The sequence below is a fragment of the Monodelphis domestica genome, chromosome 2 (assembly GCF_027887165.1).
Source record: "Monodelphis domestica isolate mMonDom1 chromosome 2, mMonDom1.pri, whole genome shotgun sequence".
Classification (NCBI taxonomy): Eukaryota; Metazoa; Chordata; class Mammalia; order Didelphimorphia; family Didelphidae; genus Monodelphis; species Monodelphis domestica.
This window is the reverse complement of record NC_077228.1, coordinates 202,634,408-202,658,995: the sequence shown is the minus strand read 5'-3', so window position 1 is coordinate 202,658,995 and position 24,588 is coordinate 202,634,408. Positions and strand designations below refer to the sequence as shown.

General features: G+C 46.0%; 2 protein-coding genes across 5 annotated transcripts in view; both read left to right on the top strand.

Moving 5' to 3' along the window:
- Window positions 1-9,424, top strand: part of PPP1R9B (protein phosphatase 1 regulatory subunit 9B) — a 32,094-nt gene extending 22,670 nt beyond the window's left edge. Inside the window, exons 5-10 of one of the 2 annotated variants that reach the window (XM_056816893.1) lie at window positions 208-343; window positions 2,472-2,624; window positions 2,746-2,799; window positions 3,817-4,046; window positions 5,833-5,929; window positions 7,111-9,424. In XM_056816893.1, coding sequence (XP_056672871.1) covers window positions 208-343; window positions 2,472-2,624; window positions 2,746-2,799; window positions 3,817-4,046; window positions 5,833-5,929; window positions 7,111-7,164 — 724 coding nt within the window. In that variant the 3' untranslated portion in view covers window positions 7,165-9,424. The remainder of the gene's footprint in view (window positions 1-207; window positions 344-2,471; window positions 2,625-2,745; window positions 2,800-3,816; window positions 4,047-5,832; window positions 5,930-7,110) is intronic. The other variant, XM_056816894.1, reaches the window with a different exon arrangement.
- Window positions 9,425-9,944: 520 nt separating this feature from the next.
- The window catches only part of SAMD14 (sterile alpha motif domain containing 14), a 27,469-nt gene continuing 12,825 nt past the window's right edge, over window positions 9,945-24,588 (top strand). Inside the window, exons 1-2 of one of the 3 annotated variants that reach the window (XM_007482396.3) lie at window positions 9,945-18,820; window positions 24,003-24,054. In XM_007482396.3, coding sequence (XP_007482458.1) covers window positions 18,812-18,820; window positions 24,003-24,054 — 61 coding nt within the window. In that variant the 5' untranslated portion in view covers window positions 9,945-18,811. Of the gene's footprint in view, window positions 18,821-19,168; window positions 23,578-24,002; window positions 24,055-24,588 lie in introns of those variants that run through there. The other 2 variants (XM_056816895.1, XM_007482397.3) reach the window with 2 other exon arrangements.

The following is a 24,588-nucleotide window of genomic DNA, read 5'->3' as shown; positions in this document are numbered from 1 at the left end:
TACATCTTCAACGTGAGCATTTACATCTTGGAAACTGGCAAACCTTCCTTACAAATTAGGGACCAATTTATTTTGATTATCTAGGCTTAAGAAAGTGATTGAGAAAATGTTAATAGTGCAAGATAAACTTAAAAGTATATTGTGCTCATTTATTGGTCCCCAGCCAAATTAATGCTATCTCTCTCCTCCTTCCTCCAAACATCGCAGATTTCTGATCGGACGGGAACGTCCAGGGGAGCAGAGTGAGGTGGCCCAACTTATCCAGCAGACACTGGAGCAGGAGCGGTGGCAACGAGAAATGATGGAACAGAGATACGCCCAATATGCAGAAGAGGATGAAGAGGTAGTTTGAAGACCCCATTCCACCTGTCCCATCCCAGAAGAGTTGTAGAACCCCTTCTCTTCCCATCATTTGGCCTCACATGCTAGTGTGGTTGCCATCTGGTGGTCATATGAGGATCATAGCCTGATCTCTATGCTTCTTCCTCAGGACTCAATGGTTCTACTCCTGGAGCTATATATTCTCTGAGGGGGATATAGTAGGTGCTTAATAATGGACGTTGGACACAAAAATATATTAGCATTATCCCTGTGCAATGGGGGACTATAGTATGGAGAAGAGATGACACTTGTTCAGTCAAAGCCAACTCTGTGACCCCATTTGGGGTTTTCTTAGCAAAGGTAATTGGAGTAGTTTGCCATTTCTTTCTCCAGCTCATTTTATAGATGAGGAAACTGAGGCAAAGAACGTGAAGTGACTTTCCCAGGGTCTCGCAGCTAGTAAGTGTCTGAAGCCAGATTTGAACTCAGGAAAATGAGTCTTTTCTTGATTTTAAGCCCAATGTTCTATCCACTGTGCCACCTAGCTCCAAAAGTAATACCTCCAAAAGTAATACCCTATCTATAGTATATGCAAAGTTCAAAATATTATTATAGTTCATAATTGTAGCTAGCATTTATGTAGCACTTTAAAGTTTTCAAAGCATGTAAATATTAATTCATTATTATGTTAATTTGCATATTCTATATATGTATACATGTATACATATATATTTAAACCCTTACTTTTTGTCTTATTAACAACTCTTAAGACAGAAGGGTAAGGGCTAGGCAAACAGGGTTAAATGACTTGCCTGGGTCACACAGCTAGAAAGTATCAGACCAGACTTCAACCTCCATCCTCCCAAATTTAGCCCTGGTACTCTATCCACTGTGCCACTCAGATACTTCTACATGTTTATTAATTCCCAATATTAAACAATAGCTTGGAGGAGGAAAAGAATAAAAGGGCTACAGGGCTCACTTCCAGAGGGATTCACATCCACATTGGAGTAGGTCATCAGCCTAGATCAGCAATGACAAACCTTTTAGAGACTGAGTGCCCAAACCAAGTGCTGCACCCTAACCCCTTTACCCCAGAGAGGGAAGAAAGGAAGTACTCCCATTGGACTGCTGGTCAGAGGGATGGATGATGTCTTCAGGTGTGGGAGGAGAGGGGAAGGGGAACAGCCCAGTTGCACCTCCCTCTGGTTTTCTAGTAACAAACTCTGGTAACCTCTGTGCTGCTGCATGCCACCTCTGGCATGTGTGCCTTAGGTTCACCACCATGGGCCTAGACCATGTCCAATCAATGGCCATTATTAGCTCAAAGACTGGTATGCCCCTGGGAAAATATCTTTCCTTCTTTGGGCCTTAGTTTTCTGGAGCAGCTAGTTGGTATAGTGAATAAAGCACTGGGCCAGGAGTCAGGATTACTCACTTTCATGAGTTCAAATTTAGCCTCAGATACTTACTAGCTTTGTGACTCTGAGCAAGTCACTTACCCCTGTTGGCCTCAGTTTCGTCATCGACAAAATCAGCTGGAGAAGGAAATTGCAAACCATTCCAGTATCTTTGCCAAGAAAACCCCAAATGAGATCATAGAGAGTTAGACATGACTGAACAGCAGCAATATGCTTTTTCTTTGGGGGGAAGGGATTAAATTAGATGGTTTCTAAAGTCTCTTTCCTTTCCATGCCATGGGAAGTCCTGATTTCCTTTCCACTGTTCTTCCTCAAGGTTAAGTATGGCTCAGCATCTCTTAATAGCCATTTATGGCTCTGTTGGTCATCGATTTATCCAATCTTTTCTTGAATCCACTTATATTTCCTGCCTGTGCCTCTAAGGGTTAGAGTTTCATACATTTATTACCTGCTGTGTATATTTTATTTGCCTCTCTGTCCCTCTTTAGCCATTAGGACTATACCAGATATATAGTCCTCATTACCCATTGCAGGATTCTGTAAAGTAAGTGACTTAGACACAGTACCCGAGGGTGGCTTCTAGCCTAATAGGGAGCTTAAGAAATATGCCCAAGGCAAAGACAGAGGGAAGAGCAGCTTCTGATGGACAGATAGTCCTTGGGCCTGGGTATGGGTGGGTAGAGTCCAGATGGCATGGTTTCCATGACAGCTTTGTTTCCCTCCCTTCAGACAGGCGAGTACGCCACAGATGAGGATGAGGAGATGAGCCCTACATTCCCAGGCAGTGAAATGGCCATAGAGGTGTTTGAGCTGGCGGAGAACGAGGACGCCCTGTCCCCAGTAGAGATGGAGCCTGAGAAGCTGGTGCACAAGTTTAAGGAGGTGGGGGTGGGGGTGGCCTCCCAAGGGTTGAAGAGGGAAGGGGGATGGGGGTACCCGGCTGCTGGGGGTGTCTTTCTGTGTGGACTGTGGGCTGAACCAGTTTCTCCACTCCTTCTGATAGCTCCAGATCAAGCATGCTGTCACCGAGGCTGAAATCCAGCAGCTAAAAAGAAAGGTAAGGCTGTGGGTCTGTTGGTGGGAAGTCATGTGGGGCTTTTGTCAAGTTCCTTGGATGTAGAGTTTGCTTCCTTTTTTGTATGGCTATCCCTAGGTTCTAACACAGTGCCTGGCACATAGTAGGTCCTTAATAAATATATAATAATATAATATAATAAATATACTATAAATATATTAATAAATATATATTTATATAAATTATATATAGTAAATATATAAACATAAATTTATATAAATAAATAAATAGTTGTGTATGGAAAGATTGCTTGATTGACCCTTTTAGAGACTTTAAAGCTCCCTTAAAAGACACACACATACACAGAGGCCTGGAGCAGTCAGAAAGACTTCAGAGAGGAGGAAGAACTTACCTGTACCTTGAAAGGCCCAGGATTTGGCTAGGCTAGAGGGAAAGGGGATAGCTTTCCATGCATAATGAATTCATTCAGTAATGACTGTAGCATGTCCCAATGCACCTCCTCCGGGATGCTTCAGTGGAGTGTGGCGAGGTGCTCAGGAGGTGCTTGGAAGAGTGTAGCTGGAGTTCAAGGCTCAGTCTGGTGTGGAAATTGAGATTTGGGAATGGTCCAAGTAGAAGTGATAGTTGAAGCCGGGAGATAACATCATTTCTCCAAGGGAGAGTATGGAGACAGAATAGCACCAAGAGCTGAACTCTGGGGGAAGCCCACAATTAGAGAATCAGCAAGGAGGCGCTGGCAGGGAAGGCAGAGTCCCTGAGAAGGGGGAGTTGAAGCAGAATCAGGGGAAAGAAAAAGAGGAGAGTAGAAAGAGCACCGGGTCTGACGAGCAGGCCTCTGGCCCCTAGCAACACATTTTGCCTCTCTTGGCCTCGATTTCTGCATCTATAAAATGAGAGATGGCCTCTACGATCCCTTTTCATTCTGAAGTTATGTCTGTGGCCTTAAGGGGACGCACGCACATCCCTTGGATTTGTGCTAGTCAGGGATAGGGATATTTCCTTTTCTTGCTCTCTGATCCTTCTTTCATCCCATCCCAGCTTCAGGGCCTGGAGCAGGAGAAGGGCCGATGGCGAGCTGAGAAGGCCCAGCTGGAGCAGAGCGTGGAGGAGAACAAGGAGCGCATGGAGAAGCTGGAGGGCTACTGGGGGGAAGCCCAGAGCCTGTGCCAGGCCGTGGATGAGCACCTCAGGGAGACTCAGGCCCAGTACCAGGCCCTGGAGCGAAAGTACAGCAAAGCCAAGCGGCTCATTAAGGACTACCAGCAGAAGTATGGACCTGGGCAAGGGTCAGAGTGAGAGAGGGAGGAGGCTCTGGGACTAGGGGGAGGGAGACCCAGATAGCTTCTGGAGGAACTTTTTTTTTTTTAATTTGAAAATTTTTATTTAATTAATTTAGAATATTTTTCCATGGTTACATGATTCATGTTCTTTCCCTCTCCTTCCCCCCCCCCCTGCTCCCCTCCACCCTGTAGCCAACACGCAATTCCACTGGGTTTTACATGTGTCCTTGATCAAGACCTATTTCCATATTATTAGTATTTGCACTAGAGTGACCATTTAAAGTCCACATCCCCAATCATATCCCCATCAACCCATGTGATCAGGCAGTTGTTTTTCTTCTGTGTTTCTACTCTGGAGGAACTCTTAGGTGAAAAAGTGAAAAGGGAAAATCTGGGGAATCATGGGTCTGAGCCAAGGGGAGACAACAGGGGACAGTTGAAGAAGCACAAGCTTTGGAGTTAGAGGACCTCAGTTAAATCCCGTCTCTTATGCTTCTTCTTGTTGTTTAGTCCAGTTTCTGACTCTTCATGACCCAATGGACCATAGCCATCCATATTTTTTCTTTTTTTAAACCCTTACCTTCTGTCTTAGAAAAACATACTTAGTATTGGTTACAAGGCAGAAGAGCAGTAAGAACCAAGCAATTGGAATTAAGTGGCTTGCCCAGAGTCACACAGCTAGGAAGGGTCTGAGGCCAGACTTGAGCCTGGGACCTCCCTTCTGAGGCACCTAGCTGTCCCATCCATGGGGTTTTCTTGGCAGGAATACTGGAGAAATTTTCCATTTCCTTCTCCAACCCATTTTATAGATAAAGAAACAAAGGCTAAGAGAGTTAAGTGACTTGCTCAGGCTCACTCAGTAAGTGTCTAAGGCTGGATTTGAACTCAGGAAAATGAGTCTTCCTGATCCTAAGCCCAGTGCAGTATCTATACTATGCCTCCCGGTTGGGGCTGCTAAGTGGCAGAGGGGATAGAACATTGGGTCTGGAGTTGGGAAGACCTAAGTTCAAATCTGACCTCAGACATTTACCCATTGCATGATCATGGGTAAATCACTTAACCCTATTTGCCTCAGTTTCCTCAGCTATAAAATGAGCTGTTGAAAGAAATGGTAAACTACTCTACTATCTTTGCTAAGAAAACCCCAAATGGAATCATGGAGTCAGACATGATTGAATAGCAAGCAGAAGTGTGAGGGAAGGTGTGGATCTCCCTAGGATAAGGCTGCAGTGATAGGTGTCCAGAGTGTGTATGTAGAGGGCAAGTGTCGATCAGAAGAAATGGGGTGCACCAGTCTTCAGTTGATGAAGATCCAAAGTTGTAAAGGTCTTTGGGTCAAAGGCTCTCTGAACTAGGAAAGGAAAGGAAGTCTAAGACTTTGGGAAAACAGTCCTAGGGAGATGCTGGTGTCCCTAAAGATCAACCTCCAATGAGGATCAAACCTCTGATGACTCACCTCTTAGACTAGAGGGAGCAGCTGAGACTCTGGAGTTTTTCTGTTATATCTTGAACCCCAGGCACTTGATCCTCTACTTCCCACTTCTTTTTACAACCCTGGACACAGGGACACTGGGCTTCACAGGACCCCAGTTATAGGGAGGTGTGGAACTTTGGATGTTGGAGATGGAGGGTGTGGATGCCTGGGTCTCTCTTTGGGGAGATATGAGAAGAGTTTGAACTCCTGGGCCTTATTTATTCCTTGGGCATGAGAATCCTACCAAAGCTTGATCACAGTGCCCAGCCCTGACCACCACCCTCCATTATTTTCCCAAAGGGAGATCGAGTTTCTGAAGAAGGAAACTGCACAGCGTCGAGTACTGGAAGAATCGGAACTTGCTAGGAAGGAGGAGATAGACAAACTCCGGGACAAGGTAGGGTAGCCAAATCTATTCCTCTTCCTCTCCCATTCTCCTGCATCCACCCAATCATCAAGGACATGACTAAACTCATATTGCACTTACAAGGCATCTCTCTGCTTCTCAGCATGCCTGGCATAGGCTAGAGAGGTGCCCTCAGGGATTTGGGATTACATGACACCATGGTGTGGAAAGGGGATCACTAGGGTAGCTTCTTGAGAATCCTGGATTGAAAAGCTAGACCGTTGAAATTTTCTTTCCTCCTTTCTTTTATTGATGGAATCTTTTTTTGTGGTTTTTAGTTTAAAAAAAGTTGCCCCTGTATTTACTTTCTGAAGGGAGTTTCTAGGAGATTGATGGGGCAGGGAGGATGGGAGTAAGGGACGATTTTCTTCCTTGCTCACCCAGTTGTCTCCACACTGGTGGAGCCAAGTTTTGGTACTGCCCAGTCCATGCCCAGGCTTGCCATTGGTTGTCATGTCAGTCAGCCTGCTGTGGAGAGAGTCCAAGAAGCAAATACTGCAGGTTTCAAGTACTCTTCTCCCTTTCTCCCTATGAAAAGACAGAGGTATGAAGTGGGAGGGAAGAGACAGATGGATAGAGACAGACCAACCCTCAGACAGACAAATCATGGAGACGGAGATATGGGGAGACCAAGATGGAGGGTTGGGAGGAGAACCAGAGTATCTGAAAGAAGGCTGAAGAGCAAGAGTGAGTGACCAAGAGGAGAGATGAGCTTCTCACCACAGCAGTCTCAGATACCCACTTGTGCCTACTGCAACTGCTTTACATGAGGATGAGAAGAGTAGTGCTCTTGCCCTTTCTCCCTTAGGAAGTATGTAGCTTCCTAAGGAAGTATGTAGGAAGGGGTTCGGCTTGATGCCAGTCAGCTAGTGTACCTTGCTCATTGCCCCTAGGTGGCACAGTGGATAGAGTGCCTATCTCCAGGGCCTAGAAACAGGAATATCTGAGTTCAAATCCAGCCTCAGACACTTCCTAGCTATGTGACCCTGGGCAAGCCATGTAGACTCAGTTTCCTCAGCTATATATGCGTTGAAGAAGGAAATGGCAAACCACTCAAGTATCTCTGTTAAGAAGACCCCAAATGGGGTCACAAAGCGTCAGACTAGACTGAAATGACTGAACAATAACATTGTCTCTAACCTGGCCTGATCATTTGTATTTTTTTTTTCCAGATATCGGAACTAGAGGGGAACCTACAGACAATGAGGAATTCTAATTCCACTTAACACATACCCAATCCCCAGTCAATATCTAACAACCCACTCCTTGGATTTTCCTTTCCTCTTCTCCCTTTCCTCCCCTTCCCCCCCTCCCCAATCCTTGCCCTTTCTTTTCTACTCCCCACCTGGGGACAGGTGCCCCAATTCTCTCCTTCCCCTCCCAACCCCTTTCCCCCCTTGCTTCAGGGACCAGAGGAACAGCTGGGAAGGCCTCTGGACTTAGGGCTCAACTGGGTTAATCTTTCATTTGTCAAGTCAGAGCCCAAGCAGAAGTGGCTGGGGAGGGTGGCTTCCCTCTCTTGGCCTGAGTCCATCCTGAAAGACAGTTTTGCCACCACCTCCCCAAGACTGAGGGTGCTGCCCAGGGTGGAGGGAGACTCCTGATGACTTTGAGGGGTGCTATGGGGTGATCCCTCTTGCTGTCTCTGGGCAAGTCTGCGGGGTGAGTTCTGGATGGACAAATGGACCCACCACCCAAACTGTCCTACTCCAAGCCACTGCCTCCAAACTGGAATGGGAAGGGACATGGCTGGAGACTTCTGGGGAATGGCTATTATGCTTCTTAGCCAACTCTTTCCCCTTTCCACTGTCCCTACCCCAAAGATCTCACAAACTGAAGGGGCTGCCCTGGGTGCCCACCAGGGCCCCCAGGACCTCTTGGCTTTAGACTTCATTCCTCTCTTTCCCCACTCCACTCCACTTCGGAGATCAATCTGCTGTCTCGGTTTCATCCTATTCCTCCTGCTTTGGGGGTGGGGGGAGCTTCCCCAACTTGTGCCCCAGTGCCCCTCTCCCAGCCCTGCCTTTCCTGGACTCTGGGCTTAGGGTCTAGGGCAGGGTGGATAGAACAAGGGGATGCTTGGAGTTCGGGTCAAGTCCTGCACTGATTTCTGGTTGGTTTATTTCCCTTTCCTGGTATCCACGGAGGGGAATTGTGAAGGAGCAAAGGGAGGGCCCAAGACACTTGGGTCCCCAACCTCCTACTCCTCACTTTCTGGGGGCAAACTCCATTAGGTCAGTCTTCTCCCTGATCCCATCCCCTTCTTGCTGAGTTCTGTGCCCCTTCCTTACCACGATTGCCCTACAGGTGCCAAATAGTGATAGAATTCTTTTGTCCCTTTTAGTTTCTGGGCCTCTGGTGGAGACAGATGGAGAAAGGGGGCAAGTAGAAAATTCACTCTTTCTGGCTGTTTAGACTCTGAATGTTAACTCTTCAACTCCTAGTCCTGGGTTAGGGCTTCTTTGAACAGTCTCTCTTCAGGGCACCCATCTTCCCCCTAGTGCCTGTTGAGGGTAAAAACTCAACCTCTCAGTGGCTTAAGCCTTCCTGGCTCCCCCTTTTGGTTCAATGCCACCTCCTCCATTTCTACATCCTAGCCCATGGATATCTCTCTCTCTCTCTCTCTCTCTCTCTCTCTCTCTCTCTCTCTCTCTCTCTCTCTCTCTCTCTCTCTCTCTCTCTCTCTCTCTCTCTCTCTCTCTCTCTCTCTCTCATCCCCTGTCCCCTCTTCTCCTTAGAGATAGACTGTAGGCTGCCCATGACCTACTTTCTAAATAAGACCACCTCTTTCCACATTTCCCCTCCCTGCTTCCACAGACCTACCCTTTCTTCTAAGATTGGGGCTTGGACCAAGTGAGGAGAGAACCCACTATTCTCCCCCTACTACCACCACCTTCAGAATCTATTGCCCACTTAGCTTTTTGTTTTGTTTTGTAGTTTTTTTACCTTTTTTCCCCCCACTACCAACCCCTGCAGTCCAAGGCAGGGGGGGTGGGAGGAAGGGGGAGGATGTTGCTTGGGCCAGGGTTAGAGGTTACCCCATCACTGTCTCCTCCCCGCCCAGCAGTTCCTCTTTTTTTTTTGTTTAGAGAGAACACTTATAATTTCTGCTTCCCCCTGTAAATAGGCCTATGATCAGTATTCTTGACTCCTTGCTCCATCTCTGTTCCCTTCTCCCCTGCCTTCCCCGACAAAGAGCTGGATGTCTCAGTGTCCCCACTCCTGGGCCCTGCCCCTTCTTCATCCCCGGCAGATGGAGGGACCTCTGGGGCAAAGGGGAGGGAAGGGAGCTCGAGGCTTAGGATGGGGTGGGTGGCAGTGGGAGAGTGGGCCAGGGAGCATCTCCAGTGTCTCTTGCCTGCCCCTCTCCCCTGCCCAGGGGCCATGTCTCTGTATATAATATATATATATGTATGTATTGTCCCCGGTTTTGTATGGACCATGCCCTCTGTCAGGTTGTCCCCATAAAAACAGCCCCCGACCCCATCCCCCATCTGCCTATGCCTGACTTATTCCTTTTGTGGGGGGGAGCCAAAGTGGGGAGTGGGAGGAGGTGAAACAGGAGTCTGGCATCTCCTGCAGCCCCTTCCCCAAGAGGACCAGGGATGGATGGGGAATTCCACTCGAGCTGGGTAGCTGAGGCTGCCCATACAGCCCTCTTGTTTCCCATGTACCCATTCACCATGAGATCAACCCTGATTCAATCTGGCTGGGTGGAGGTAGGGTGACCCAGACCCAAACCAAGTCCCATGGGGAGATGGTGAGCAATCCAGACTCAGAATGAAGAGGGGTCCCAACAGGGCTCCATAGCTTCCTGACAAAAGTCCAAATGCTGAACCTCGAGGAAACTAGAGTCCCTGTCATACTTTCTTACAAGGTGGGCATCTGGCTCAAAGGAGACAATGTATGTAAAGTGCTTTACAAAATCAAAGGGCTATATTATTATTATAGATGCAGTTTTTTATTAAGTTTAATAAATTCCAAAAACTTAGATGTTGGGGCTACAAGGTCCAGGCAGATCTACCCTTTTTCTTTTTCTAATACTTCTTTTGGAAACCTTTACTTTCTGTCTAAGAATTGATATTAAGTATCAGTTCCAAGGCAGAAGAGCAGTTAGGTCTAGATAATTGGGGTTAAGTGACTTGCCCAGGGTCACACAACCTTTCCCTTAATGCCTTTTTTTAAAGCCCTTTCTATCTTAGAATCAATACTAAATATTGGTTCCAAGGCAGAAGAGCAGTAAGGACTAGGCAATTGGAGTTAAGTGACTTGCCCAAGGTCACATAACCTTTCTCTTAATATCTTTTGTTAAACCCTTATTTTCTATCTTAGAATCAATATTAAATATTGGTTCCAAGGCAGAAGAGCAATTAAGGTCTAGATAATTGAGTTAAGTGACTTACCCAGGGCTACACACCTGGGAAGTATCTGAGGTCAGATTTGAACCCAGGTCCTCTTGTCTATAGGCCTGCTTTTCTATCCACTGAGGCACCTAGCTGCCCTAAAAATATAGCATTCTTTTCTGTTGTGATTTTTTAAAAAATCTTTACTTTCTGTTAGAATTGATATCAATTCTAAGACAGAAGAGTGGTGAGGACTGGGCAGTTGATGTTAAATGCCTTGCCCAAGAACACACTGAAAATGTCTGAGGCCATATTAGAACCCAGATCCTTGGACTCCAGGCCTGGCATTCTATCCACTGAGACACCTACCTGTCCCTCTATTGTCATTTCACTTTATCTATCCCTCAAAAACCAAGCAGATACCCACAGGATTGATCTTAAACCCTTTCTTCTAAGTCAAATTTCTCTGCCCCCTGTCTGGACAGTACCAGGTCCTTTATTCATTCATTTAGTCAGTCAATAAGCATTTCATAGAATTATGCCTATGGAATAGGAAGGGACTTCAGAGGACATCTAGTCCAATTCCCTATTTTTTTTTTTTTGGCTCTGGGAGACAGTTGAGTGACTTGCCCAAAATCAAATGGGTCAGGATCAGAGTCAAAATTTGAATGTAGGTTCTCTGCCTCACTACTCTTCCCTTTGTACCTCACTGTTAAGCATCTACCATTTGCAGGCACAGTGCTAGTCACTGGGAACACAAGAAAACAAAATAATCCCTTCTCTCAAGGAATTTACATTCCAAATCATCATCACTATGATTAACGCTAGTATTTGTCATTACTTTTATTAATAGTAATAATCCTTTCAGTGTTAGCACCTTGCAAATTATCCCTTTTGATCTTCCCTACAACCCCTGAGGGAGGTAATAATGATTCCTTCCATTTATGTGGTATTTCCAGACTTGCCAGATGTTTTGTGTAGGTATCACTTCCATAACAGGCAGCTAGAGGGTGCAGTGGCTAGAGCACTGGACTTAAAATCGGGAAGACTTCCTGAGTTCAAAGCTAGCTTCAGACACTTACTAGCTGGGTGACCCTGGACAAGTCACTTAACCCTGTTTGCCTCCATTTCTTCATCTGTGAAGTGAGCTAGAGAAAAAATGGGAAACCACTCCAGTATCCTTGAAAAGAAAATCCCAAATGGGGTCAGTCACAAAGAATAGGACATGAATGAAACGACTGAGGAACCGCCTTATTTCCATGAGGAAAGAGATTTAAATAGAAGAAGAGGAATTTGATTTTTGTTTTTAAAAAAAATTTTTAATTTTGATTTTGTTGTAGAGATTTCTTGCTGGAAAGAGAAGGAAGGTCAATTCAAGTTCTATATTTTACAGATGAGGAAACTGAGCCTCCAAGAACTTAGTAAATAGTAGAGCAATGATTTGACTGAAATCTAGCCCTTTCCCCAAACCCACACTGCCCAGGGTGGGATTGGGATATCCTGCCTGATTCTGGATTGAGTCTCTTGTATACTTTGCACTGGGTTAGTGGTTGGGTTGGCAGCACAAATCCAAAAGCTAAGAAGAATAAGCCCCTCCTGAGCCTAAGGGAAGTTCCTGTTTGATGAGAAGCCACAGTCCCTGCTTTTGAGAAGCTCCCAGTCTGAGGGAGAAGAGACAATCCCTGCCCTCAGTGGGCTTCTGGTCTTCAGGGAGGATGCTGCTCCTTCACCAGTGAGCTGTCACCAGAACACTGAAGGGAGCTGGGGGTAGGAGGATGAGGGTCATATCAGAGAGAACTTCCTGATAGGGATGGTTTATGCCAGTGTAAAGAATGGAATATAGTTGCTGGAGAGTGAAGTTATTCTAGCCTAAGGGGAAACTAAAGGAGAGAAGGTCAGGAGTAGCAAGGGGATATTTGGGCTCCAATGGGAAACGGGCTCCTTGCTACAGAGCAGGTAGCTGGGTGGTCCAATGGGTAGAGTATGAGGAAGCTATGGGTTTAAATCTGGCCTAATGAGCTAGTCATTTTAATTCAGTTTGCTCATCTGGGAAATGGGGATAATAATAGTCCCCTCCCAGGATCAAAAGAGATAGTCGTAACGTGCTTAGTGTAACATGTACTTATGTGCCTGGCACATAGTAGGTATTGTATAAGTGACAGCTGTTGTTACAGAGAAAAATGGGATTTATCCTTATACTCCGCCATGGAAAGAGGGAGGTGGCTGTCCTTTTGTATCCTTTTCCAAGGGGGTAGGGGAAGCAGCAATATCCTGAGCCTCCAATATTTTGATCAGAGGTTTGGTCTTGGTTTTGATGGGGGAGATGGGATTGTGGGCAGCTCCTTTGTAATTAGAGAGGAGCTATTCCAGCCTGACTCAAAAGACCATGCCCATACTGAGAAGGCTATCTGGAGGAGGAATGTGGGATCTGACACCCTTAGAGGATGCTCGGTTTACTCACCTTCTTTGACCCCAGTTTTGAATCCATGATGCATACCACTGGCTTCCTGGTTCTTCATGAATGGGACTGAAAGCTGGGATGCCAGAGTCCCTGGCTGGGACCTTGGGGAGTGGCTCCAGGCCATTTTAAGTGGCAGAGGAAGTCAAGGCTAAAGTGACTAGAAAGCTCGATGCTGGCACTGGCATTTCTTAGGGCATGGGGGACATGTCTTCTCTTCATTATGAATTCCACAGAGTAAAAGTCAGGTAAAAATCTGGCCAGAAGATGAATCTAGTGGTTTATAGAATCCTGAGACAGAAAGGATCATGGAGATGATCTAATTCAGTCTCCTCCCTATGGATGGGGAAAATTCATTCAAGACATTTGTGGTTGTACACAGAAAAGGTGGATAAGTCAAGTCAGAAGTTAAATCCAAGTCATCTGACTATAAATCGTGTTCTTTTCCATTATTTTGTCATGACAGTGGATGAAGTGTTAAGTGTGGTATCAGGAAGACCTAGGTTCAAATCCTGCCTTAAAGATTATACTCTAGCCTTTGTAGGGGTAGCTAAGTGGCATAGTGGATACATTGCTGGGCCTTGTATGAAGAAGGCTCATCTCTCTGAGTTCAGTCTGGACTCAGTTGCTTAGTAGCTGGGTGACACTGGGCAAGTCAGTTTCCTCATTTGTAAAATGACCTGGAGAACAAGAAGCCAAGAAAACCCCCAAATAAGATCACAAAGGGTTGAACACGACTGGCAATGATGGAACACCAACAGCAAACAGCTTTGTGACCCTGGGCAAATCACTTAACCCTACTTACCTCAGTTTCTTCATCTGTAAAATGATCTGGAGAAGGAAATGGCAGATCAATACAGTATCTCTGCCCAGAAAAACCCAAAACAGGGTTACAAAGATCAGACACAACTGAAAACAATGAAACAACAACAAAAAGCTTTGTGACCCTAGGTGTCACGGGCAAAGTCTACCCTTGCCCAGGACTCCAGGGTATCCTGACTGGTGGCTAACAATCAGTCAAAATAAATAAAATAACAAACAGAAGACAGCTTAATCATAACGGCCATGGGATTGCTTTGCATCTCAGCTGCTCTCCATTCCCGGGCTTGATTTTTATTTTTATACCCATTTTCTTGGCATGCAGATTGCATTACCTAACACACATGTTCAGAGAGAGATAATTGGAAAAGTAATACATTAACTTTTAACAAATCACTTGATTAACGTTCTATATTTTTGTATTGTGATTACAGACAGAATACAAGGTGGCTTACAGGGAGTATGAGTTACTGATTTGTGTAATTGAGTCACTGAGACATATTGAAGCTTAATGTACCTGTACTATACCTGTGCGTACTGTATGAGCCCCTATGATTGATTTGTGTGCTGGCTTCAGGAGAAAGTTTTGGGCTTGGCCTGTAGCTGAGGTTTTGCTGGGAATTATGTACCTAGGTAAAAGTTAACCCACGATAGTCTTTTTGGGATTGGGTTTGAGGGTCTGATCTTTTGGTGATGTTTTGGGGAATTAGGGTACAGGTGTTTTGCTCTTGCATTATTTCTTTTGAGTCTAGGGGGAATAATCATCATGTCAATTCATAGGTTAGGGGCACTGATGAAAGAAGTCATGTAAAAGGGGGTTGGGTGGGCAATCACATCTCCACAGCTACCACGCCTGACTGTCAAGGTGTCGTGGACTGATGGCCCCCAGCACCTAGGCAAGTCAGTTAACCTCCCTAAACCTCAATTTCATCATCTGTAAGATGGGAATAATAATGAGCATCTCCCTCAAGGGTCATCGTGAAGTGCAAATAATGTAATGGATGTAAAGAACTTTGCAAACCTTAAGGTAAAATGTAAATGATACAAGATTAGGGGACAGGCATGACACCTGTGGTCTCACTGATACCGAAAACTCTCAGATGACAATTCCCTCCCTACTAAGGCAGGTCAACACCTGCTCTCCAACTTAGCCTTAGAAACCTGTAGAGAACAGGGATATCAGACCCAGAGGCCCTCGACATGTTGTGGCAGATAACACTCCAAGGGAGTATAGCCAAACAATACAATAGAGCAGCTAGGTAGTGAAGAGGATGGAGTGCTAGACTGAAAGTTAGGAAGACTTCTCTTCCTGAGTTCAAATCCAGTCTCAGATACTTACTAGCTGTGTGACCCTGGGTAAGTCATTTAACCCTGTTGCCTCAGTTTCCTCACCTGTAAAATGAGTTAAAGAAGGAAATAGCAAACCACTCTAGTATCTTTCCCGAGAAAATTCCAAAAGGGGAAGAGTGGGACAAGACAGTGGACAGTAATATGGGTTTTTTTAACTCAATATGTTGCCTGTTGAGATCTTTATGTAAGATCTAGTGGCCCTATTTCTACTTGCCTGACTCCTGTAGTCTAGGATGCTGAGAGGTAGTGACCAAGGCCAGCTGTCTATCCCACTATACTACCATGCAGTTTTTAAAATGGGAGCTATTATCATTATACCATGTTGCTAACTGTTTGGGAATCAACTATCTCACATCCATGCCTACCACCCTAGAGGTTCTTGGAAAGACTCAGGAATAAAGGAGACAACTAGTGGCTAGAGAGCCAAGTATAGATACGGAAGTACTGGGTTCAAATCTAACCTCAGCTGCTTCTTATCTGTGTGACCCTTAAGCAAGTCACTTAACCCCCATTGCCTAGCCCTTACCACTCTTCTGCCTTGGAACCAAAACAGAGCATTGATTCTAAGACAGAAGGTAAGGTTTTTTTGTTTGTTTTTTAATGAGTTAATGATGGAGGGACAGCTATGTATCTCAGTGGATATTGAGTCAAGCTAGAGACAGGAGGTTCTGGGTTAAAATGTGAGCCCAGATACTTCTTATTTGTGTGACTCTGGACAAGTCACTTAACCCTCATTGTCTAGCTCCATGTTGGCGAACCTATGGCACACATTCAGGAGGGAGCTGCTTCTCTCTCCCTCTCCATGCCTGCCTGAGGATATTTCTCACATCACCTGCCCCTCTGCCCAGTAGTCCAATAGGAGTGTTTTCTCCCTCCCCTATCTGGGGTAAGACCAGGGTAGGAGGCTCATGTGTGAAATGAGGGTTGCAGTTTGGGCACTTGGTCTCTAAATGATTTGCCACCACTGGCCTAGCCCTTACTTCTCTTTTGCCTTGGAACCAATACACAGTATTGATTCTAAGTTGGAAGATAAGCAAAAAAAAAAAAGGCTCAGGAATACAGGGAGACTACCTTTCCCTGATAGGAGGCAATTAGGTGGCTCAGTGGATAGAGCACTGGACCTAGAGTCGGGAAGACCTCAGTTTAAATCTGACCTCAAAAACTTAACTAGCTAGATGACTCTGGGCACTCTAATATCTTTGTCAAGAAAACGCCATGGACAGCATTGCCCAGGGGGCCAAGAAAACTCAGACTATCTTACCTAGGTTCTGTGCTCTTGACTCAACCTTTGGCAGGAGAAACTGAGGCAGAAGCACATAGTAGGAATTTAATAAATACTTGCAGAATGAATCTATGGAAAGTCTATTAATTCTTGAAAGTCTATGGAAACTTCACTCTCAGAATTCAGATATCCCATCATTATTTTCTCTTGTATTCTTCCCTCACCCCTAAATGTGCTCCTTGGATGGCATCTGTATGCTTACTCAGATGGACCAGATTACATTCATCTCAAGAGCTTTGCACACACATTCCTTTCCCTAAGAACCCCAAAGCCATCCTGAGTGAAGGATGTCCCAACTAGAACCAAGCCAGATTCTCTATAGGGGAAAGTTGCAAAGTTTCATCCAGAGATGAAGAGGGTAGGGCATAAAATGAGGCAGAAGCAGGGTTGTGCCCTTAACCCAGAAATATGGTGATAAATGTTTTACAAATGGCTCTTCAAAAAAGGGTCAAAGACAAATAACAAAAATAATCCCTGCCCTCAAGGAATTTACTTGCAATCCTCATTGATATATTTGAAATTTCCACAATCTTCCATAGATTCTTATTGATATATTTCCATAGCAGCCTTTCTCTGGAGATTGTTGTTCAGTCAATCCCACTCTTTCTGACTCTATTTAGCAAAGATATTAGAGTAGTTTGCCATTTCCTTTATTTTATTTTACAGATTAAAAAAAAAAACAGGATTAAGTGACTTGCCCAGGGTCACACAGCTAGAAAATATCTGAGGTCAAATTTGAACCCAGGATCCTGTCTCTGAGCCCGATTCTATCCACTGAACCATTTTGCTGTGTTCCTCCTCCCATTCTTATATGCTTGCCTTCATTAGGCTAGAGACTGGGCCTTTGATTTCATTGGTATAGGGAACTCCCAAGTGAGGGAACTTCTAGCAATGCAGGATGGCACCTTTGCTGCAGTTTATAGCCTAAAGAGAGTTGCCAAGAGCATGACACCTTTCAGAGACTTGCACAGGGTTGCACAGCCAGTAGGTTCTAGGTGTGTAACATGAACTCAAGTCTTCTTGGCTTGGAAGCCAGCCTTTTATCCATTATGACACATATCTTGATATGCCCATAAACCACTCCTCTATGGAGCATGATCTCCCAGAGTAGGGTTGGTGGGTGGAGGGAGAATACTGAATAGGGGCTCTCCTAAGGCAAAAGAACTGAATTCATTCCTCTTCACCTCTCCAGGTCTTACTTTCCTCTTCTGTAAAATTAAAGGGCTGGTTTGGATGATATTTAAATTCCTTTACAATCCTAGAATTAGATACTCCCACATCCCCCAGATCCCAACCCACCTCCTTTCAAAAAGAGTAGGGACTAGAGATAGTGGGGGGCGGTAGGTAATCACGAGTGGGAGGGAGGGGAAGCAAGAGGAACCTTTTTGAAGATGAGTTATAAATGTACTTGGTGTTTAATGGCAGAAAATCTCGTCTCTGGTCCTTAGGCATTTATTTTGTGATCCCCTAAGTCACCTGCGATCTGCGTCCCAGTGAATACCCAGGGGGCGCTATTTTTAAACTTTGCTGGGGGCGAACATCCACCCCCAGGCCCTTCTCAACAGAGCTCCCCCCAAACCACCCATCCTCCCGCTAATTCCATGGACCCTTTTATACTCTCTTAGCTTAAGATCCCAGAGGTCCCTATAGATTTTATCAAGGACTAGAAGAGCCTTTGATTTCAAAGGAAGATATCGGCAGCTCCCTCCACCCAGTCTCAGGAGCTCTCCTCGGCTCAAACACTGCATGACAGACCCCAGCCCACCCCAAAAGTAGCTGCAATTGCGCTGTCCAGGGCCGAGGGCCGGGGATCACCAGAGCCCAAGCTCCATCCACCGCCTCCTCCTCTTCCTCCTCCTCCTCCTCCTCCTGCTCCCCCCTCCTCCTTCCCAGCCCCTGTCGACTCCTCCTTTGACTCCTTCTCTCCCTCCCTTCCTCCCTCCCGCTCTTTGTCTCTCCGGCGCCCGCCCTCTTTGCCCCCCCTCCCCCCTGCATCGCCACCTCCCCTTGGGGACCCCGGCGGGCTACGCTGACGCGACGATTCCACGATCTATTAGCGGGGCAGGGAAGACTGGGGCAGCTGGGCTGCGGGGGAGGGAGGGGGACACACACACACACACACACACACACACACACACACACACACACAGAGCATCCTCCTGTCAGGTCTCCGGGCTCCGCCTGTTCCCTCCAAACCTCTCTCTCTCTCTCTCTCTCTCTCTCTCTCTCTCTCTCTCTCTCTCTCTCTCTCTCTCTCTCTCTCTCTCTCTCTCTCTCTCTCTCTCTCTCTCTCTCTCTCTCTCTCTCTCTCTCTCCCTCTCCTCCCTCCTCCCTCCTCCTTCTCCAGCTTCATCCTTCCCCTTCCCTCTCCCCATCCCCCACTTCCCCATCCCCCCTCACCCCATCCTCTATCCCTCATCCCGACTCTGGGACCATCCCAACCCAGCCCTCTTAGATGGAGCCTAGCGAGTCGGCCCCGAACTGCCTGCTCCCGGGGTGAAGGGGCCGAAGAGGCCACGGCGGGGACCCCCCCCCCTCCTTCCACACACCCCTCTCACGTCCCCGCCCCGCGGACCATGGATCCAGAAGCCCCCTCGGTTTTAGGAAGCTGAAGATGACAGATGCTGGAGGTGAGGAGGGCGGGCGCGGGGGCGGGGCGGGGGCTCGAGGGAGCAGGGGCTGGTCCAAGCCCTCTCCCCCTCCCCCTTTTAGGGGGAAAGCTCCTAGGCTTTTTCTATCAGGCTCAACCCACAGCGGGGATACTGGCTGCGGGATGTGCTTGTTTTTCATATATGGGATTCAGAGTATGACTGAGCGGGCGGAGCAGAATGAGAGTGGGGAGGTGGAATGGAAGGGCCTTTATTTTACCGATTGGAGAGGAGCTCTGAGGGGGCTTGGGGGAGCTTGGGTGATGCTAACAGGAGGGGGTGGGGAGAGAAGGATTTGTATCGCTAATCCCATCCCTTCCAGCCCTAGAGAAATTAATAAAAAGCTGGAAAGGGAGGGTAGTTGGAGGAAAGAGAGAGGCATTAACTCCTTCGTGCCCGGGACAAATTTTTATTTATGAGATGGGGAGAAACTTCATTCATCTAGATTGGAATTGAATAGATTGATAGGAGGAGGGACGATTTTTGGAGAAAGGTCTTGCATGACCCTCCCCACTCAATACTCTCCTAGACGGACTTGGAGAGAAAAACCGATGTTCTCTTCATCTCTCCAATACTGTTGACTCAATGAACGGCAGTCAGTTCCCCATTCCCGAGTCAACTGATGGTCCCATACCAGATAGGGCAAATGCGGATTCTCCTTCCTGCCTATCCTTCAGCAATCAGCCATCGGCGCCAAATTGATTCTTCCTGCTTGGAGTCCTCTGGTCGCTTACCCCAGACCTCTCCCCACCCTAGCCTTGGACTCCACCCCCTGCTCCTCCCAGACCTTCCCTCCCATTCTCTAATGAATGCAATCAGTACCCCCTTTTTTTCCTCAGAGTATACCCCGCACCACACACACTTCCTAATTTCCCCTCATCTCATTCACTCCATATCTTCATCTTTCCTTCCTTTTTAGGGTCCTCTCACTCCCTCTTCCCATCTTTCTTATGCTATCCTATTCTCACTTTAGATGAATCCTTTCTATCTTCTACTCTATCCTTATGAGCCTAAGGCTAGCTCTCTTCCTTTTCATTCCCTTAATCTTTCATTGGTTCCTGTTCTCCTTTGCCCACAATTTTCTTTTATTTCTGCCCTGGTCTATTTTCCTTTCCCTCTTTCCCTTATTTTTTCTATTTTCCTCACACCTTTCTGTTTCCTTTTCCTTCTGCCTTAGGAAACTGGAACCTTAAGTTCCTTATTTACACTTTGACTAAAAAGGGATAAATTCAGAAATCTGGTTGGGATTGAGAATGGGGTGGGGCCTGGCTGAGCTTCCCACATCTTCCCATAGGCCAATGAATCAAGCCACATGGAAAGGGTCCTAGAGGGGCTCAGTCCATTTCCACCCAAGGGAGCTGTATTCTAGGTTTGAGAAGGGGGGATAGAGGGTCCTGGGAACTCCAATTCTCTGAGACTCAGTTGAGGAAGATGGGGAAGAATTGGGGGAGCTGCCTCAAAAAGCTAATAAAAGGCCTTCGCTGAGAGGCAGTACTGTGTGGTAAGAACCTGGGGCTTAGAGTGAAAATATCTGAACTCATTTTGCTTTGAAGTTTGCTAGCTGTGTGACCTTCAGAACATTCCTTTGGTTCTCTCATTTTTAATATGGCTTAGCAGACAGAGCAATGGATTTGCCCAGAATACTTGGGTTCATATCCTGCTTCTGATTCTTGCCAGCTGTGTGATCACAGGCAAATCAATGAACTTTTCTGAGCCTGTTCCTTTATCTGGGAAATGAGAATAATGATACTTGCACTCTTTCCATTATAAAGGTCCTATGATCCTTCAAGTGCTATAAAGATAAAAAGCTATCTTCCATTACCACATTCTTCCTCAAGATTAATGGGTTGGCCTGGTGTGGGGCAGAAAGCCCCTTTGGGAGTCATTGAGAAAATGGGAGTCATTGGGCAGGGGGAGTAGGGTATTTTACCCTGTATTCAAGCTGCAGGGCCTGTGCATCAGTCAGGTTTCTGGGGTCTTGTCCTAACCTTGTGTCTCCAAGGAGGCTGTCTCTGCAGCTTTTCTTCCTCAGAGAGGCTATTTTAAGAGATGGCAGGGGGCACCACCTCATACTTAAGGCTTGGAAGACAGTCAAGAGTTGACATACTCCCTACACTCCTGGATTTCAAAGTCTGACCTAGGGTGGTAAGGAGGGCTGGGTTAGGATCACAAATGTATAATCAAGGAAAATAGAGAGAAGACCCAGTTCCCAATGTGAGGGGGGAGAGGGGTGGTGCTGCTAAGTCTGAGAGTATGTTAGGGTGTTGATGAAAAGAGAAAGGAGAAAGGAGGGTTCATTTAGAAAGGTTTTCTGGGAGGTTTTCAGTGAAGGAGAAGGTTCTATCTATGTCAGAGGAGTTGGTTTCAAATTCCTGCAGAAGTTCAAAGTGGGAGGGAAAGATATAGAAGGGAGAGAGGCATAGGAAGTCAGCTTGGTGGAGTCAGGATAGTGCATGGCATGAAGAAAAGACCTCAGGGGAGTAGTAGCCTCTTCTTCACTTTACCATGGAAAGTGTGGGATGAACTAATTTCATGTCTGGGACACCCAACTATGTAACAAGAATCCCACTTCCTGGATGCATAGGAAAGTCATAATATAGGGTATTCATTCAATGGTATTAAAACATTATTAGAGGTGGCAGCTAAGTGGCTCAGTAGATTGACAGCCAGGCCTTGAGATGAGAGGTTCTAGGTTCAAATCTTGCCTCAAACACATACTAGCTGTGTGACCCTGGGCAAGTCACTTAACCTCCATTGTCTATCTCTTACCACTCTTTTGTCTTGGAATCAATGCACAGTATTGACCCTCAGACAGAAGGTAAGGATTTAAAAAAGAAAAGTGTTAATGAGTTCCACTCAGTCCCTGAGACCACTTCTCTCCTGTGTCCTTGTGTGGCACTTTATTTCTTTGAGCTTCAGGGGGGTCAGCTATGTGGCTCAGGAGATAGAGAGCCAGATCTGGAGATTGGTGGTCCTGGGTTTAAATTGGCCTCAGGCACTCCCTATCTGTGTGACCCAGGGCAAGTCACTTAACCCCCATTGCTTAGGCCTTACCACTCCTCTGCCTTAGAACCAATAGACAGTATTGATTCTAAGATGGAAAGTAAGGGTTTTAATTAAAAACAAAACAAAACAAAAAACAACTAAACGCTATTCAACCAATGGGGTCATAGAGAAAATGGGTAGTCCTTTTGAAAGACTAATTGCCCTTTCTCTAGATCTGGCCTCTCACCTGGCCAAAATACCTATATCTGGAGCAGTTAAAAGAGCCAGAACAATGGAATAAATTGTTGGGGTTAGGGGTGAGGAAGAGAGAATTGTGAATGGTTTTTGCTTCCTTTTCCATTCTCAACCAATAAGATCAAGCTTCCTTTCCTTTGTCCTGGTTCTGCTGCCCCTGACAATTTCCTGCCCTCTCCCCACATCCAGGTATCCCTTCTCCAGGAGAATATGGAATTATTTCAGCTGAGGACAGAGAGACAGACAAGGAGACAGAAGCAGAGAAAGACAGAGAGAGGAGAGTTAGTTATTGGAACCAGATAGATTCATGGATGAAACTAAGAGTTAAGATCAACTCCTACTAGCAAGAAAAAATGTTTTTACCTATTTAACTCAGATTAAGCTAGCAGTTCCACTCAGTCACTGGGACCACTTCTCTCCTGTGTTCCTGAGTGTCACTTCATGTCTCTGAGCCTCAATTTTATCACCTGTCCAATGGCTATAATAATAACTCGGATCTCCACCTCAGAGCTTGGATTGTGCATGCCAAATTCTAGGGGAAGTTTTCAAGTCCAACTTCTGCTTTATGCCCCCATGTTAAGTGCGATAAGGAAAGTTTTGTTGATTGTAAAGGAAATGTGAAGAAAGTCTTTTGTTGACTGCTATGTATAAATGGGAACTATTATTATTAGAAGTACTTTGGAGGAAAGGAAGGAAGGAGGAAAGAAAGGAAGAAGGGAAGGAGGAAAGTAAGGAAGGAGGGAAGGAGGAGAGAAAGGAAGGAAGGAAGGAAGATTTTTAGAGAAAAGAAGAGAATATTCAAGTCAGCCTGGGTTCTAATCTCTGTTTGGCTACTGACTTACTGTCTTTGGGCAAATCACTTCTCTCTGAACTTCAGGTTTTTGATCAGTAAAACAGAGGGTTGAATTATATAGTCTAGAAGGTCCCTCTTTCTTCCAACATTATATATTCTTTGATTAATAAAAGATCTTAGAAACAGCTAAGTGACACAGTGGTTAGAGGGATGGACTTGGCATCAAGAAGGTCTGAATTAAAATCCTGACTCATGGGGGCAACTGAGTAGCTCAGTGGATTGAGAACTAGCCCTAGAGACGGGAGGTCCTAGGTTCAAATCTGGCCTCAGACACTTCCCAGCTGTGTGACCCTGGGCAAGTCACTTGACCCCATTGCCTAGCCCTTACCACTCTTCTGCCTTGGAGCCAATACACAGTATTGACTCCAAGACAGAAGGTAAGGGTTTAAAAAAAAATCCTGACTCATTCCTTAGTTGTATGCCCCTTGGCAAGTCACTTAACCTATCAGTTTTAGTTTCCTCCTATATAAAATGGGGATGATAATAATGGCATCTACCTCATAAGGTTGTTGTGAGTATCCAGTGAGATAATAATGTTGTATAGTGTTTTGCAGATCTTAAAATGCTATCTAAATATTAGCTGTTATGATGGTGAAGAGGAGAAGGAAGAGGACAAGGACATTTAATGGGATCCATGACTTCCTGGGTATTAGCATTCCCTCCCTTTGCTGTCTCTATACTTTCTCACACGTAGCACTCTCAAGTTTTATCATAAATTCTCTAGAGTGAACCAACCTAGTTAGAAATCCAAGAGGACCAATATTGTGGAGAAAAGCCCCACCAAACTTCTCAGGCTGCAGAGAAGTTAAATGACTTGGGTGAAGTCACACAGCATATCAGCCTGAACCTGATTCCCTGAGCTTTAAGCTTGGGGTTCTCATTTCCTGCTTAAGACTGGTTTCCTTCTGCTGTAAGCTGGGTCATGAATCCAGATATCCTCGTTTCAAAAGGGCTGGAGGGCAGAACTCCAGGTGGGTGGCAGGGGGATGTCAGAAGGACCAGCAGGCCTAGGGTGGGTAGACATGGAGCATCTCACCCTTGGCTTCTCTCTCTCCAACACCTCCCCTCCAGCTCTCCTGCATCATGGCTTCCTCAAAGCTCCAAGACACCGAGGAGGTTTTTGGTAAGTGCTCTGGTACCCATCTCCCCATCCTCTCCTGCTCTCTGGGCTGGCCACTGGCCAGTTCCCCCTTTCCTTGCCCTCCTTAGCCTTGTAGGTGGTGTACTCAGGGGTTCTGAACCCTGTGATTACTGGTTCCCCACATCTCATCAGACACACTCCTCCTTCTGCACACACAGAGATTCCTCAGTATGTTTTCCCTACACATATGACATATAGCCTCCCTAGTGTACATAGAGGTCTACCATCAGACGTGTTCCCACCTATATGCACTCACTCCTTTACATCCCACTATATTTATTGTCTAGAGATGGAGACAAATAATGGGAGAGTCCCCACAGGGCAGCATTCCCAGCATGCACTGGGAGCAGCAACTGATGTTCCCACACTGGTCTCAAAAGCTCAAAGGGAGAAAGGCAAAGGTAGAGGGTAGGAGAGGAGAGAGGCAGAGATTGCTGAAAGCAGCCTCCTGGGGCCTGGGTTTCTCCTGCATGAATCATGGATGGATTAAAAATCAGAATCTCAGAGCTGGAAGGA